Genomic DNA, 17183 nt, shown 5'->3' on the forward strand with positions numbered 1-17183 from the left:
TATCTTCACTTTACAGTTGAGGAAAATGAAGCACATAAGTTAAGTAATCTGCCCAAGGCTACAAAACTAGTTGGTCACAGAGCTGGGATTTGAATCCAAGCAGTCTGGTTCTAGAGTTTGTGCTTTTCACCAGTACTCTATGTTCCCTTTCTATAAAGGCCTAAAAAGTCCTTTTTTTGGCTAGCTACTTTCATCAGCCTTGGCCTACAAAACCTAAAGGTGAGTAGTGAGGGTTGAGGCCAGGACACTCCAGTCTGTATTCAAATGGTTGCAAAGCAGAAAATAGCATCACCAAAGTGGAAGAAAGTACCATAATATTCACCTAACTCAAGGAATAAGACAAGCTGGAGCACTGAGTCAGAATACAAAGAGGTCAGAGCTCAAAATTTTAAATGGCAAAGAGAAAGTGGGGAACTTGGGTGAGGGGCAGGCAGGAAGAGAAAAAAGTCATTTTGAGGCCCCAGAAGAAGTGAGTCACCCGCTGACTGAAACTTGCTACAGCAGAAGCTATTTAGGGGAACTCCACTGTGGCCATATTGTTAATGTAATCACCACAGAGCCAATTCTCTGGACGTCTGTGTCTCATGGATGAAAAGAATCATCCTTCCAAGTCAGGCAAGTCCAGTGAGAGATCACTAACTTGGGAATCAGGAAAGCCAAGTTCTCCTTTCAAAACTGTTACCGAGGGACTTCCCTGGTGGTGCAGTGGTTAAGAATCCACCTGCCAATGCAGGGCACACGGGTTCGAGCCCTGGTCCGGGAAGATCGCACATGCCGTGGAGCAACTAAGCCCGTGCACCACAACTACTGAGCCTGCACTCTAGAGCCCATGAGCCACAACTACTGAGCACGCATGCCACAACTAACGAAGCCCATGTGCCTAGAGCCCATGCTCCGCAACAAGAGAAGCCACCGCAATGAGAAGCCCGCGCACTGCAATGAAGAGTAGTCCCCGCTCGCCGCAACTAGAGAAAGCCCGCACGCAGCAACAAAGACCCAACACAGCCATAAATTAATTAATTAATTAATTAATTGGTAAGGATAATCATAGCTATCATAAAAAACAAAACCTGTTACCAACTTCATGTGATCCTGAACAAGCGGGCTAACCTTTCCAGGTATGAATATGGGAAAGAAATAACTCTACTCAATAAAGACTCTTACTGGGACGTCCCTGGTGGTCCAGTGGTTACAAATCCGCCTTCCAATGCAGGGAACGTGTGTTTGATCCCTGGTCGGGGAATTAAGATGCAACATGTTGCAGGGCAACTAAGCCCGCACACCACAACTACTGAGCCCGCACGCTCTGGAGCCCGTGTGCCACAACTAGAGAGAAGCCCACACTCTGGAACAAAGAGCTCATGTGCTGCAACAAAAGATCCCGCATGCCGCAACTAAGACCCGACACAGCCAATAAATAAATAAAAATATATACATATATATATCTAAATAAAGACTCTTAAAACTGTGAAGTCTAGCCTCAAGCAGGAAAACATAGCTAGTCTCCTCTCCTTACCTCCCTTCAGTGCACATATCTACTTTCCACCACACTTTACAGTCAAAGCAAAACACTTACCTTCCTGGGAAGTGCTACAAAGAATCCCAAAAGCAAGGTCAGAGCCTGAACCATCTCAATTATCTCCATACAAAGTAACCTTTGAGATGAGCTCTACATACTCAGAACGACTGCTCTTCCCAGGACCATTTTAACACTATGGTCAAGTCACCCACAGCACAAAGGGCGAAAACACTGAGCACACTGCATCAAGTGCCATTTGAAAGGCAGACATTCAAAATTCCTCCCTTAATCTGGGACCAGGCAAGTTGGATTTTAGTCATAGCCTTATTACCAGTTCATTCAAATTACTTCTGTTTGTTGGACTTTGGTATCCCCATCTAAAATATAAACTAAACTTAAACTACAAAGTTTAAGGCCAGCTCCTTTGCTCTGTGATTCAACACTCCTGTGAGAAACCCAGACCACTCAGAACAATCAGCTAAAAGGGAAGCTTAAGGCTAAGGAAGCTCTTGGTCATCGTAAATACAGATGCATTTGAAATGCTGCACCCCACAACAGCCAGCCTTCAGCTCATTGGTGATAGATACCTTAGGAGGTCGGTTTATGCCCACCAGCTCCTCACTGTCTACCAGTATATCTAACTACCACACAGGTTAAAAGTAAACTTGAAATATAACTCAGTAGCTTCCTGGCCTCTCAGCGACAGTCAAGGAGAAGAAATGGGGGGAAACCCAGGAGGTTTTCTGAGTGTTTGTCTGAGGCTCTTCAGTCAACCCACAGCCTTCACAATATAGTCTCAGTTGGTTTCTTTCTTGTTCCTCAGACATAGCCCATAGACATAGGCCGTAGTCTGTAGCCTCAAGAGGAAACGGCCAAGAACACTCATGCCAGTGTTCGTGTCAGAGCTACTAATGAGACAAACCAATTCCCAAGCTAGAAACTCTCTATTCTGAACCCAGTACCCAGGAAGAAACAGCACTCCAGAGGTGTAGGGAGACAAGAAGATACATTTTAGCAAGTGCTGTTGAACTTTGTATTCTCAGCATAGCCTAGCATACTGCCTGGTACAAAGAAGGCACTCAAATGTTAAGGAAAGGATGTCTGAAGGAATAGACGTACCAATGGGAGGCTTGAGGTTGTACCATCAAGGCTTTCAAGAACATCAGTACTGGAAGGGTCCCTAGAATGTATCTATTACTAGTACATTTCTCTCATGACAAGCTGGAGAGACTGAGGGCCTGAAGAAAGACCTTGCCTAAAGGCCCACTTCATTTAGATCACTTTACTGAGGACAGGGAAGATGTTCTTCTTACATGGAAAGAGAAGAAGAAAAATTATCAGGTCAGTGTTACCTGCCGTTTCCCAACACCCACCTACCAAATCAATGGAGTCCTGAGCTAACCCTCCAAGTGACTGCTCCTGCACCACAAATCAGAACCTGGAACTGAAAAGTTTTTCAGCTCTATCAAGCATTAAATAGGAGGAGGGGGGCTTCCCTGGTGGCGCTGTGGTTGGGAGTCTGTCTGCCGATGCGGGGGACAAGGGTTCGTGCCCTGGTCCGGGAGGGTCCCACATGCCGCGGAGCGGCTGAGCCTGTGCGTCCAGAGCCTGTGTTCCGCAGCGGGAGAGGCCGCAGCAGTGAGAGGCCCGCGTACAGCAAAAAAAAATAGTCTTCCTTTAAAAAAAAAAAAAAGGAGGAGGAATGAACAGCAAAACCAGTCAGTCACGACAAGACGACCTCCTTCACTTGACCAACAGACTTCCCCAAAAGGTATCACCTTTGTACTGTTTTCTTCGGGGGAAGAAGAGTAGAATGAGGTAGCAGGGAGAAAATATCATGAGTTAGGAAAGATATACATGATAAACTCAGTTCTATCTTTGAAAGATCAGAAACAGACTGTTCCCAACCTGTAATGATGCCAATTTTCAGCAACTCTAGCCGCTAAAGACCCAATCCTAGTAGTGTTGGTAGACAGATATTCTCCCTTCTGGGGACCTTGAGTTTTGAAATTCCAGTGACGGGGATTCCCAGGAAACTACAAAGGGACCTAGATATCCTGTTGCCAAGTAACACTTAGAAAAGATTTCAGAATAAATGTAGCTGTCAACTCATCTCATCCCTCTAGACAGAATTGGAATTGGAGTCAGAGAAATAGACCAGATGACCTCTGAATGTCCCTTCCAGCTCCACCATTCAGTAAAGCAATCTCCTGAGAGAAGGAAGAAAGAGAAAAGTAAGAAGAACACCCTCAAGGGCTTCCCTGGTGGCACAGTGGTTGGTAGTCTGCCTGCCAATGCAGGGGACACGGCTTCCATCCCTGGTCCGGGAAGATCCCACATGCCGCGGAGCAACTAAGCCCATGGGCCACAACTACTGAGCCTGCACTCTAGAGCCCGTGAGCCACAACTACTGGGCCCACGCACCACAACTACTAAAGCCCATGAGCCTAGAGCCTGTGCTCTGCAACAAGAGAAGACCCCACAATGAGAAGCCTGCACACGGCAACGAAGAATAGCCCCCGCTCGCCATAACTAGAGAAAGCCTGCATGCAGCAACGAAGACCCAACGCAGCCAAAACTAAATAAATTTTTTTTAAAGTTTAAAAAAAAGAACACCCTTAAAACAAGCTATTGTTACAGGCAGCTAGATAATAATGAAGAGTTAGCAGACTTGTGATCAATACCATCTCTGTCACCCACTCATAGAGCAACCTTCCCTTCTCCAAGCCTTACATAGAGTATAGATTAGTTGGTACCTTCGAGGGTCCCACAAAGGCTCTCTTGCCACACTAGCCCCTCTTCCCAGAGAGCTATTCAAGGAGAAGCCTAAAGGAAATCCCCAAGATGGTTCCTGCTCTATCATCTAAACTTCACAGAGGGCCAAGTGAACTGGAGAACCGAAGAAGTGGACAAATGCAGGATCCAAAGAGTAGTCTCTCTCACATAACCTCCATTCCTGATCCTTTGTCCACCCCTGAAGTCTACAGACAGGGAAGGGTTAAGAGACTGATATTCTGCCTCCTATTCAGCAAGTACCACTTTAGTGCCACTCGAGTGGCTCAAGTAATGCTAGGAATGGCAGGAGAATAAACAGTCCACACAGCCCCTGTTAAAGTTTAGCTGAATGCAGACCCAGAAGCCTTCAGATACTTCAAGGAGCTGGACTCCTTACATCTGCTCACATGGATGGTCCCATCAATGACCATTTGATCACCTTTCCCCTGACCTGACGAGCTAGAGCTAAAAACTCAGCAAACTGAAGAGGTTTTACGAAGACTGATCCTCTAACTAAGTCCCAGATTCAAATCCTAGCTTCACTACTGACTTGCTGCATCATTCTAGGTCAGTCCCTCCTATCTGTGGGTCTCAGTTTCGCCATCTATACAATGAGAACAATTGGACTTGACAATTGTGAAGAGCCTTTTCGACTCTAGTAAACCAAAAACTCAAGAACATCTTGAAAATTCAAAACAGTCACTTTTTAGGGAATCCAAGAGTCCCAAAGACTTTGTGATCTAAAAAAGTTAAAGAGGGTAGGGAGGGGAAAAAACTTTTTTTGTTTGTTTGTTTTACAACTGTCTTATCATCATCACAAAGTATAGACAGTAGTTAATAAACTTCTTCATTCTGGCTACTAAAGCAGACTCAGGAAACTGGCAAGTAGAAGCACAGAATCCAAGAACTGGTTGGGGGGACGGGCGTGTAGAGGGGCATGTTTTAACAGGTTTAAAGGTAGCTGGGTGACTAAGGGAGAAAATTGGCTGTAAAAGTGAAACTAACCCTAGACAGACTGTAGACATCGTTCATATGAATGAATGGATTTGATTTTTCCACTACCTTCCCTATCTGTCATACTCCAGAAATAGCCTAAAGCACACTAGTAAAGAAGGAATAGAGAATAAGGAATTTTTTCTCTTCATTAAAGTTACTAGCTGGTATGCAGTGAACTAGAGTGTGCCCCTGGATGCCTCAGCATTGGGATAAGGAATGAGAAAAGTAACATGAGGCACTTTGTGACACCTCAAACTCTCACCAGGAGACCACACAAATGCCAACCTTGGTTACTTTGCCCAAATCATCTACTTCCTTTTATCTGAGGACCAGAAGTCCTGAGAATAGGGGCCAATTTGCTTTGAGCAAGAGAAGGGGCTCAACTTCAAAAATCCTTCACTGAGTGAGAATAGAGGGTCAATGGAATGAGCATCAAAAAGCACAGACCCCGATCTTGGTTCTGTCACCATGTGCCCTTAGGTGGTAAGTCCTTTCCTGTTAGGCCTAAATATCCTCATTAGTTGAGAGAGAGAGAGATACTAGATAGTGTCTGAGATCTCTTTCAGGTTAAGATTCTATGGTCTTAACAGGCATGATATAGTTGTTTCTCCTAAAAGTTGACCATTCCTTACTTGGGACAGGTCCCATTGCCCAGGTGGGCGTCACCCAGGTGGGCTCAGGAATTTCGTAACCATCGCAACATGGTGGGGAGGGAGATTAAGAGTCAGGTAGGGGGTGTAACGCTGAAACTTTTTCAGGCAGGGTCGTCCTTTGTCCTTGAAGCATCATTGTCCTTGGAGTACCACAATTCCTTGAGCCAAACAGCATAGGAAATTCTCCAAATCTGCCAGTCTATCAAAATTCAGCCCTCTCCTTCCAACATGATTCAAGTTCCAGTCAATCTGTATAAAACTACTTTCAGTATTCAGGTACTTTCAGTACCCTAGGCCTGACCTCAAACAGCTCATACTCCAATCTCTCCACAGCAGGAAAAAGATCACCATGCTGTCGTCTTTGCCACTTTTGACTGAGACAGGATGGTTTAGATAACTTTGAGATAATTTCCAGGCCCATTAAGTTGCACATAAATGAGAGATATCTCAGGATTGAACAGGAGACATGTCACTAAAGAAAAGCGGTTGTGGGGCACAGTCTATTCCCAGAGATCCACCCACCTATTTAGGCAAAGCCACATCTGAAAAGGAGTCAAAGAGTCAACCACAGAGAGATAAAGCCAAAGAGAGGCTCCTGGAAGGATTTTTATAATCCCCTGTGATAGCAGAGACTGCCCTCCCCCCTTTTCAAAACCATTCTGTCTCACTTTGTGTGTATGTGGGGCGGTAGAAGGGAGTGTGTGGAAAAGCCCCATGTCATAAAACCATTAGCAACTGAAAAGAGAGAGAAGGTAGAAGTACACACTTGTTGAAAACTTGGTGTTTTTGAAGGACAGGTTCTGGAAAGGCAACAATGACTTTGCAGTAAGGCTGGAACACAGCAATGTGGCAACTAAAGCTCAGCACACACCAAAAGAACTGGGCCCCCCACTCCTCTCTTTCAGGGACCCTCAGTCCTTCTCAAGGCCACTAGTCACTATCTCAGCTCTACAAGGCTCAGACAGTCCTAGGGAGAGGGGTCTGGGATAACTGCAGAGCCTAAGCCAGTGCAACAAGTTGCCTGGCCTAAGGGACTCAAGCTAGGGTGGTCACCCAGCTTTCCTGAGCAAGGGAAGAGCCTCAGCAGCCATTTGGCATGACTTGCACAAAAGCAAGCAGGGCTCATTATTCAGGCACACCCCTCCCCCCTCCCTCCTGGGCATCCGGCCCCCCCTAGGCCCCACTCCCAGGAGGCTTCTTCTCTTCTCAAAACAGCCAGTAGGGTGGAGACCAGATCCTTAGAAGCTACCACCACCCTAGAAAGGTGTGGCCCCACTGGAGAGTCCACACCTCACAGAATAGTACGGAGTGAATAGGAGGAAATAGAGAGCCAGTAAGTAATGGGAAAGGCAGGGATTTGGCGAGTGGAGAAGAGGAAGAAACCAGTCTTCTTCTCCCCACCGCGCGCGTCCAGCCGCCCCCCAACCGCGCGCGTCCAGCCCGCCCCGCCTGCAAAGTCTTCTTGCCTCCCTTCAGACTGGTGCCTAGTGAAGTGTTAGCGCTCCCGGTTAAGAGCAAGCGGCCTCGATGAGTCCACAACTCTCTCCTCCCCTCCTAGTGGGAAACAGCTGAAGCCGCCTGGGGAGGCTGTGGGAAAGGTGAGTGGGGTTACGGGATCCGCCCTGAGCAGCTCCCACCCTCCTCCTTGCTTCTCGGTTCCCATGGCCCCTCCTGGTCAGTGGCAGCCTCGCCCCATAAAAGCGCCAATTCCTGGACTGGGGTAAGTGTCCTCTTCCGAACCAGAGTCCTCTCCCCTGCGCCCAGGGCCCGTCAGGGGTAAAAGGAGACCTTGGGCCCCCAAGGAAGCCTTCCCTACTGTGGCAATCCAAACACAAGGAACTAGAATCTTTGAAAGAAACCGGCCCGCCCGGCCCACACTTCTATCCCTGGACCCCTTTACCCGCGAGGGCGCGCCAGACCCGGACTCCACTGCCGCCCCTCCCCACGCCTGGCCTCGGCGGAAGGCGCGGCATCGCGAGCGGACGCGCGGCTGCCCAAGTCCCCGGCCATCGGCGAGGGGCTATGAGGGTCCGCAAGAGCCCCCGGGGTCGGAAGCGCCCATCCCCGGCACTCACCGTCTTGGGCATGGTGGCGGAAAAGGCGGCGGAGTTGGTGAAGTTTGGCTGGGAGCTGTCGGACGGCGCTGAGAACGCAGTACACAGGGCTCGGACTCCGGGGACTGGGGGTTCGGACTGGGTCTCTCGCCAGCGTCGGGGCGACTGCTCCGCTTCCTGCTAACGGGCCACGACTTCACAAACCCCACCCAGGAAAGAGCCGCCCCCGTCGCACCGCCCGCTCCTTTATGTGGCCCGGCTTCCGCACCGCTCCCCGCCCTCGCGCCCGCCTTCTAGCCGGCCGCGGGCCTCGCCCCGCCCAGCCCAGCCCTGCCCTGCCCTGCCTGGCCACACCAGCTACTTGGGGGCCAGGCTGGGCCTGGGCGCCCCGGTGGGGGCTCTCACCCCTCACCTGGGCCTCCCTGCCCCTCTCCCACCCCCTTCACGGCCCCTGGCCCTCAGCATCCGGGCCATTCGGCCCCACCCCCAAGTAGGGCTGGGCCCTAGGCCGCACCCTGGAAAGAGGCTTACAGCTCTGACTGCAACTTTCCACTAATGGGGAGCTCACTACCTGTCAAAACTCTCCGTTCCTACTCAAGACGGCTCTGACTCTCAGAAAGTTCTTCCCGTGTGTATTTGAACTCCTCTGTGGCTCCGCCTATGGATCTCAGCTCTGCTCCCTGAGACAACACAAATCCCCTGCTGTCCCTAACTCCTCAGAAGTCTGAAGATCCCATATCCCCCTGAAACTTCTTTTCTCTTGGCTAAACTGCCTCAGCTTCTCCAACACTTCATCAATTCTCTTCTGTAGGATTCTATATCGCTTTTCCCATCATATTTCAACCCCATCCTTGCTCAATCCTCATTTTTATCAGAATTGGGCTCCTTTTTCCCATATCTGTCTCTATTCACTTTCCTTCCTACAAATCCCAGTCTCCACTTTCTTCAAATCCTGATCCTATAGCCCCCACAACACATTCACTGATACCTGATTCACTGTCTGATAATTCCCCCAGGTTAGATGCACCCCCAGTCCACTCCTTTGAGATATGTCTGCCAGCACCCTTTCTGCTTCTTGTCAAGGTCACAGAATCCCAGGATAGAGGTGTTCTAGACTGTAACAGTCATCTAGTTAAGTCTGAGCTTTAGTTTGAAAGTGACGGGCCATAGTTCTTTTTTCTACTATCCACTGGTAATTGTGCGGAGGCACGGTCTGAGTATTCTTTGTGAGGTAGGGTAACACATACCTCAGGGATGATGAGCCAGCTTGGGGCAGTGAAAAGGATATTTGAGAGGGATGGTCGGGACACCTGGATTTTAGTCATAACTTTGCCATTAACTCACTCTCTGATCACTGTGTAGCCTTGGGTAAGTCCCTTCCCCTCTCTGGACTTGAGTTTCCCCTTCTGTAACAAGAAAGGGCTGAACTCCTGGGCTTCCAAGGTCCTTTCCCACTCTGACATTATAAAAGGATAACAAAGGAAGTAGACTTCCTAGGACAATAGATGAGTCTAGCAGGGTTGCATAAAGACTGGCCTTGCATTTGCTCTCAGGAATCAGCAGTCCTATTCACTATGCTTTCCCAGCTCAACAGGGTCCATGCATCAGTGTACCTCAGCTTCTCTCAGTGCTGTCAAAATCCATTGATATGTGCTAGGGAAAACAGAGTTCCCTGCCCAGACCATTTTCTGGAGCTGAGCAGTTGACCCAAGGAAGAGCAGCACTCCCCAGAAAGCCTCAGCAGCATGGGTAGCAATGGCATCAATCACATTCCTTGACATTGTCATGGCCTTTTTCTCCCAGGAGTTCAAGGAACTCACTGATTCCCTCATTCATATTCTAGAGCTCACAGGGGCCTGGAACTAGGCTAAGTGCCTAAAGCGGGAGGAGAAATTGATTGGAAACTCCAACTTTCATTGTCCATCCTGGAAAGTGGAAACCCCCTGTGTGTCATTCCCCACATCCCATGCCAACACACCCCCTGCTCCAAACACAGACACATAAGAGACCTGATTAGGGAGTGTCAAGCATCTGAACACAGTATTAAAAGGGAAAAGAGACACAGGAGTTCAAGTGAGGGAAGGGAAGTCAAAAGGTAGGGAAGCAAGGAGGTTGATGGAAAGAGGGGCTGAGAGAGGAGGTGGTTAGCCCCCTGGGGAGAAGGGTGGGGAAATGGGAGGAGACTGTTTAGTCTAGCCCCCATTCAGGTCAAGGGAACTGAGGATCCAAAAGAGGAAAGAACTTACTCAAGATCAGGCAACTAGTGTGGAGAATGGATTCAGGGGTAATAAAGAAGACAAAGGGCTCAGTTAAGCTGTTTCTGTAATACAAGCAAGAATTTTTGAAGGCTAGAATCAGAGGAGTAGTGCTGCCGCCACTTCACCAGACAGAAGTTTGTTATGGTGATTATAGTCAAGCAGCTGGACATTGCTTGAAGGTTAGACTTGAAACCTCCTGGCTAGGAGGGACCCATATTTGATATTTCCATGTCTCCAAAGCAGAGCAGAGGCAGCTGAGGTGCCCTCTTGTTCTTCAAGATGGCCAGGGAAACACACCTTTGTTTTTACCTCTTTGTAAAATACTTCATGCCTATATGGCCAGAACTAATCTCCCTCACCCACCCCACACCCTACCATGATCCCATGTGAATTGAGTTAGCTCAATCTTCTTGGGGCCAGAGTAATCCCAATACTTAGCTTTAGACATGATGAGGTTTATGCCAGTGTTTGTAGAGAGAAGACATGGGAGTAAGGGCTAAACATCCCCACATATGTTGGCTGGGTGAGGGAAGTAAGAGGTATGAAGATACTTGGGGTTTTTTTGTTTGTTTGTTTTTTGTTTTTAATAGTGTGCTCGGGGCACACTATCACCTATTCTGCCTTTTATTAATTTTATTTATTTATTTTTGCTGTGTTGGGTCTTTGTTTCTGTGCGAGGGCTTTCTCTAGTTGTGGCAAGCGGGGGCCACTCTTGATCGCGGTGCGCGGGCCCCTCACTATCACGGCCTCTCTTGTTGTGGAGCACAGGCTCCAGACGCGCAGGCTCAGTAGTTGTGGCTCACGGGCCTAGTTGCTCCGCAGCACATGGGATCCTCCCAGACCAGGGCTCGAACCCGTGTCCCCTGCATTAGCAGGCAGATTCTCAACCACTGCATCACCAGTGAAGCCCAGACACTTGGGTTTTTAGAAGAGCTGAATTCAAAGTTCAAGGAGGAACAGGCAACTATTTTTCAAGCAGTAAAGCTAGGTGAGGGGCAGTGCAAGGACATTCTGAAGCTGGAGTCCAAAGAAGCGGGGGTGGAGGGGGGGATCTGAATCAGGGGGTAGGAGATACAAAAGGAGAAATCTGACCTGTGCTTTAGGGCCATACATGGGTTCAAGTGGAAAGGCTCAGGATTCCTCGGAGGCTGGGACTGTTCCAGAGCTGCCCCACATCTGGATGTCAGAGTCAAGGAAATGGCAAGCAGGAACTGAGTAAGGCTGATTTATGTGAAAGCCTATGCCAAGCTCAAGAGAGAAATGAGACTGGACTTGTAATCACTTCCCACTCAAGATATAAGCTCACTGCAGTAAAGAAGCTTCTGCATTCTAAATGGTATTCCTCTTTCAGAGGACACAATAGTGCAGGAGAGGCAATATCAGAGAGGAACTGGGTAGGGTGCAGTCCTGAATCCCAAGAATACTTTGACTAAAGAAGCATTCCTCCCCAATCCATTGGATGGTAACAGTTAAAAGTTCCCCTTCACTCAGAACTTTCTGAGGACTGCTTTTCATTTTCATCATTGTTAGAAAGTCCTTCTTTACATCTAAATTAGATCTCTTCTGCTTCACTCCACACAATTGCTCTTGGCTGATGCTTGGGTAAGGAATTAACTAAGCCTCTAAGTTGCTCTTCTCCTTCATTCATAGAAGAGAAATTTAACAGAGAGGTGAGGACAAACATAAGCTTAAGGCTATGCACTCAGAGTCCTTCTCTCTCTCTCTCTTAATTCCCCTGGATCAGCAGCCCAAGCACTAGGCTAGCTGTGCTCTTTACACAAACAAGAAAATAAGCAGAAGGATACACTCTTGTCTCCCCAAAGGTAAGAGGTCCTCTTGTCATAATATGGCTGAGAGTAAAAACTGCAGCAGTAGAGAAGTCTTGCTTTTAACCATCCTCAATCTTCTACCTACTTCTTGGAAACAAAAGCTAGGGTTTGGTTTAAAGAAGAGAAGATATCATTAATGAGGCACTTATCGTGTGCTGAGCAGGGGGGAGGCCATTTCAATACCTAACAAGAACCTTTAAGGGTAGAAATGAGGAAATTTAGGGTCTAAGGAGTTATCTAAAAGTCACACAATTTGTTGTTGGTGGGACTGGGATTTGGGGCCCGGTCCTGTGAGTCCAAGGTCCACCTTCTTTCCACCAGTCTGACCTGTGACCTTCTCAGTCCCTAGCTGTGACCAGGCAAACCCGAGGAAGGAGATGGATTTTAAGATTCATATCACCCCTGCACCTCAGTGGTCAGACAAGACAGCTTGAGAGAGTGGGTGTGTAATAATAATAAACAGTGGTAATATGGCATCTTGCCAATATAAAGTGCCTGGGAATATTTATTATTAATCCTACAAATGGACCACAGTGAGAGGGAAGAGAGTTTCTCTCTGGCTTTTCCTCTTAGTAGTAAGGCTGGAAGCTTTTTGAGAGCTTCCCCCAGCCAGCCAATATCAAGTCAGTTTGAGCCAGTGCCATCTTGGAATGTGAAATTAGTCCTGCAGAGAGGGTCTCCCAGTGGAATCACTAGCTCCCAGCCCTACCCCCAGCAGCCAGTGACCAGCAACCACACCTGTGTCTGGTCTGCCTATGGGGCCCAGAGAGAAAACAGCCCGCTGAGCACATGGCCCTTCCTTCTGTGAACAACCCACAATTTAAACTCAATACACTTAGAAGGAAACTATCCATCTGTCCATCCTACCATGCCTCCAGCGGTGACCAGGTGCCTGCTGGGTGCCCAGTTCTATGTGAGGCTCTGCAAGGGGTACTCACCCTCTTCCTCCCCAGGAGCTCTCCTTCCCAACCGCTCTGTGTTTGTTGGTGGTTTTGCTGTTAGCGCCGTACTTTGTATGCACGATGTTGTCATCTTTAACTCCCCTCTGCCTTCCCCTCTACCATCTGATCACCAAGCCCTGCTCTCTGTCTGTCTGTCCTTCATAGCTTCTCTCCCTCCCATCGCTGCTGCCAGTGCCCTAGGTCAGCCCTCACCGACTCCCCCTGGTCTCCCTGACTCCAGGCTGCCCCACCCAGGCCATCCTCCACATGGTCACCATGGTGATCTTCAGAAATGCAGCCTTCACCTGTGCTTGAGCACACGTCAGATGACCCCCTCCACCCAACACACACACACTTAACCTTTGCAGGCTTCTCTTGCTCCCACAGCTGCTCAGCACAGCCCTTCCGCTCGAGCCAGGCTACTCTCACCGCATGCACACAGCCCAGTGTGCTCCCTCTTGTCTCTGCACAAAGCCTTCCCTTGATCTCTCCTGCCCTCCTTGTGCTCTCTGCCTCCCCCCAGCTCCTGTAGTGCCCAGGTCTGCAGTGCTCATCTGGCCTCCCGCCCACATTCTGCTTTGTCTTGTCAGCTGCTGCTTTTTTTTTTCTTTTCCTCCATCCCAGGCTGGGCTGTAGTTGTCCCTCAAAAGGGATCACACTTTGTGTTCCATGCAGAAGGAGCACAGCACACTTCCAGGCATATCTTTAGAGCTCAGGATAGATTGCTCAGCTAAAGAGAGGGATCTACTATTCTCATGTCCAACCTTAGAAGCCTATCAACTGGTATTATGTGCAGATTCTCTGAAGGCCCAAGTTCCCCCTTACACTGCCTCAAATTCTCCTGTTAGGAGACAAGACCAATGAATAGAGCCTTCTATTCCTATCTCATTACTCCTCCCCCCATTCACAGCTCTATTTGTGGGGGTGGGCTGGGGGTGTGTGTGTGCATGCGCCAGCTCTACTACCAGTCTATCTTAGGGAAACACTCTATTGTTCACAAAGAGGCATCTATAAGGACATTTACTACAATACTATAATAATAAAAAGAAACAACCTAAATGTTCATCACTATGGGACTGACTATATACATGGTATAGCCATACAACAGGATGTTATTCAGCCTTTTAAAAGGATGAACTACTATGAAAAGACTTTTTTAAAAATCTACTCTGAAATCACAGAACAGTATGAATAGTATGATACCATTTATGAATTAAAATATCTATGTTTTTATAAATATGTTTGTAAGTCCCCAGAAAAGGGGAAAGATGCACATGAAATTGATACTAGTTGTTACCTCTGGAACGGGGACTGGGATTTTAGAGGAGAGTAAAGGGAGAATTTTTCCTTCTTAATATATATATTTTTATACTATTTGAGTTTTTCAATGAGCCTGAAAGAAAGAAAGAAAGAAAGAAAAAGAAAGAAAGAAAGAAAGGTGAGTAGGAGGAGGAAGAAGAGAAGGAAGAAAAAAATCTGGGAGGGAATGTGGATAGGTTGGGCAACAGAGTCAGGATCCAAAAAGTTTATGACAAGCCCGAGTGATGGTAAAGCTTAAAAGGATAACAGATGTAAAGGTTGTGCTTGGGTCCAAATAATCACCTTGTGAGGAAAAGATGGGAAAGATGTGACTTAGCAGCAGTATGGCTAAAAAGACCTCTGAGGTTTTACTTGTTAATAAACTACGTGAACGTTAGCAGTGAGCTGTGGCTGCCAGGAGAGTTAATTCAAACTCAGAAGGCTAATTTTTAGGGGGAAGGGGACAGTCCTGCCTTTTGCTTCCCTGGTCTGAGCCCATCTGATGACTGTATCCTTCTGTGCACCCCTCTTTAAGGGAGAGACACACACACTGGGGTATATGTCCATGTGAGCTAGCTGGGGAGAGAGCTGGGCCCAGGACACATGAATAGTTGGAGGATCTGAGGTTGTTTGACCTTGGGAAGACTCAAGGAGATGTTGTCTATGTCTTTGGACTGCTAAATGCCCACCTTAAGAAAGAAGGAACAGACGGGCTCCATATGACCCCAAAGGGCAGAGCTCAGAGAAAGCTATGATGGATGCAAGGAAGAAGGTCCTTATGGTCATATCTGTCTAAAACTGGAAATGGCCACTCAATGAATACTGAAGTCATAATTGGAAGTGTGTGAGCAAAGGTTGGATGACTACACACTGTGGGTGGTTGAAGAGGAGATTGCTATACTTTGAGAGTCTATGAAACCAGCATGTTAAAAGCTTCAAGTAAAAACAGGGCTATTTTCAAATCATTATTTCATTTACTCCTAAGAAAAACTTAGGTAGACTTAGGTAGACAAAGTAGGTATCAATCTTTATTTGACAGATAAGGTAACTGAAATTCAAAAAAGTTAGGGCACTTGGCCATGATCACACTACAAGTAAGGACTTGAAATTAAGCCATTTGACTTTATTATTCATCCATCCATTTTTTAAATTCATTCAGAAAATGAGTGTGTGTTTGTGTGTGTGTGCTTATTATACACAAGGCACTGTACTAAGCCCCAGGGATATAGACATGAAAAGACGGAAGAAATCCCCACTCTCACAGAGCTCATTGCCCGGTGGGAGAGACAGAGAAGAAACATAGAAATAATGTGTTCTTTCCACTACTCCCCACATCCTAAGTGTTGAGGTATAGGGATCAAAGGTTTCATCTCAGCAGGGCCAATTGAAATCATTGGCCCGTCATGGAAAGCTCCTATGCTCTGTAAAAGGAGCCCATAGGTGAGTGGAAAAGGAACAGAAGGAAGGATAACTCGTGGGTTTGAACAGACTCTTCCCCTCATTACTGAGGCCTCCATAAAAGTGCTGCTCAGCACCTTCTGCTGGTGGCTTTGTGCATTTATATATGTATTAAGCCATTTGACGTTATTATTCATCCATCCATTTTATTCATTCAGAAAATGTGAATGCATATTTGTACCATATAGAGATAGGCATATATGCAGCAAGATAGAAGCATGAATTTTTGTATGTGTATGGGAGAGAGAAAGAAAGCACCACATAGAATGCAGCATGAGATAGTATAAAAGAGCACTGAATTTGAAGCCAGAAGACCGGGTTTTATCCTCAGTTTTGCCATTTACTAGTTCGATAAATTTAGGCAATCAATTGATTAACCCCAAGCCTCAGTTTCCTCATCTGTAAAAATTGAGGTAATAATAATTGATACCTTCCAGGATTGTTGTCAAGAAGATATATAAGGTTGAACATGAGAAGTATTTTGCAAACCATAAGGTACTTGCATGTGGAAAAAGGATGGTCATAGCTGTGTTTATTTGGGGTAGAAATGCATGTTCCAGGGTTTTCCTGGGTCCAGATGTGCCTCTATTTGGTCATATGTGTATTTTCTATATGCTCCAATACTTGTCTATTTATGCATTTGCATGTATGTGTGTGTATTTCCAAGTGAGTGACATGTAGGTTCATCCTCCTGAAATACTTTTTCTTTCCTTAATCCCTAGTCTCAGACCAGAAAACATTCTAACATTCTTTTACCTGAGAAATGTAGGTCTCAAACATCCCTAACTATATTTCAAGAGCTCTTCCCCTTCTTCCCACCGCCCCCCAATGCACTGGGTATGTTCAACCCAGCCATTTGTATACATGCAGATGAGAGCCCATATGTGGATGTTTCTCAATGGGGAAAATGCGGGGCCTTCCCCTGGGTTGGACATGCCTTTCAGAGCCAGACACATCATGTGCTCCTTAACCTCCCCAGTGGCTCTAGATGATGTGCTGCTGGTGGATGTAATGCCTCAGGGGAAAAAGAGGAGCTGTTCCCCACTTCCCCTCACACAAACACCACTCCCCAACCCTTTCAGCCTCCCCTTCTCAAAGGCTTTTGGATTGGGAGCTTGAGAAGTCTGGCTCTACTTTCCTCAGATCAACAAAGCCTCAAATGTACTGCCAGATGTCCCAAGACCTCTGGTCAATTATTCTGAATGTCACAATGTTTGGGAGAAGAGAGAGAGCCCTGTGTTTAACTCATAGAAACACTGAATCTTAGAACTGGCATGGTCCTTCATCACTTCCTAATCCCACCTCTCTCACATCCTTGTGAAAGGATGAAAACAGAAATCAGAATCCTGAAATATCACACCTTTAACGTCATCTAGGGTACATGTCCCCATTTTATATGTG

General features: G+C 47.1%; 1 protein-coding gene across 1 annotated transcript in view; it reads right to left on the minus strand.

The window, feature by feature from the left end:
- The window catches only part of MSN (moesin), a 67841-nt gene extending 59624 nt beyond the window's left edge, over positions 1-8217 (minus strand). Inside the window, exon 1 of the mRNA XM_060002666.1 lies at positions 8019-8217. Within this exon, the coding sequence (XP_059858649.1) occupies positions 8019-8030 (12 nt within the window). The 5' untranslated portion in view covers positions 8031-8217. The remainder of the gene's footprint in view (positions 1-8018) is intronic.
- Positions 8218-17183: the final 8966 nt, after the last annotated feature.

The sequence above is a fragment of the Delphinus delphis genome, chromosome X (genome assembly GCF_949987515.2).
Source record: "Delphinus delphis chromosome X, mDelDel1.2, whole genome shotgun sequence".
NCBI lineage: Eukaryota > Metazoa > Chordata > Mammalia > Artiodactyla > Delphinidae > Delphinus > Delphinus delphis.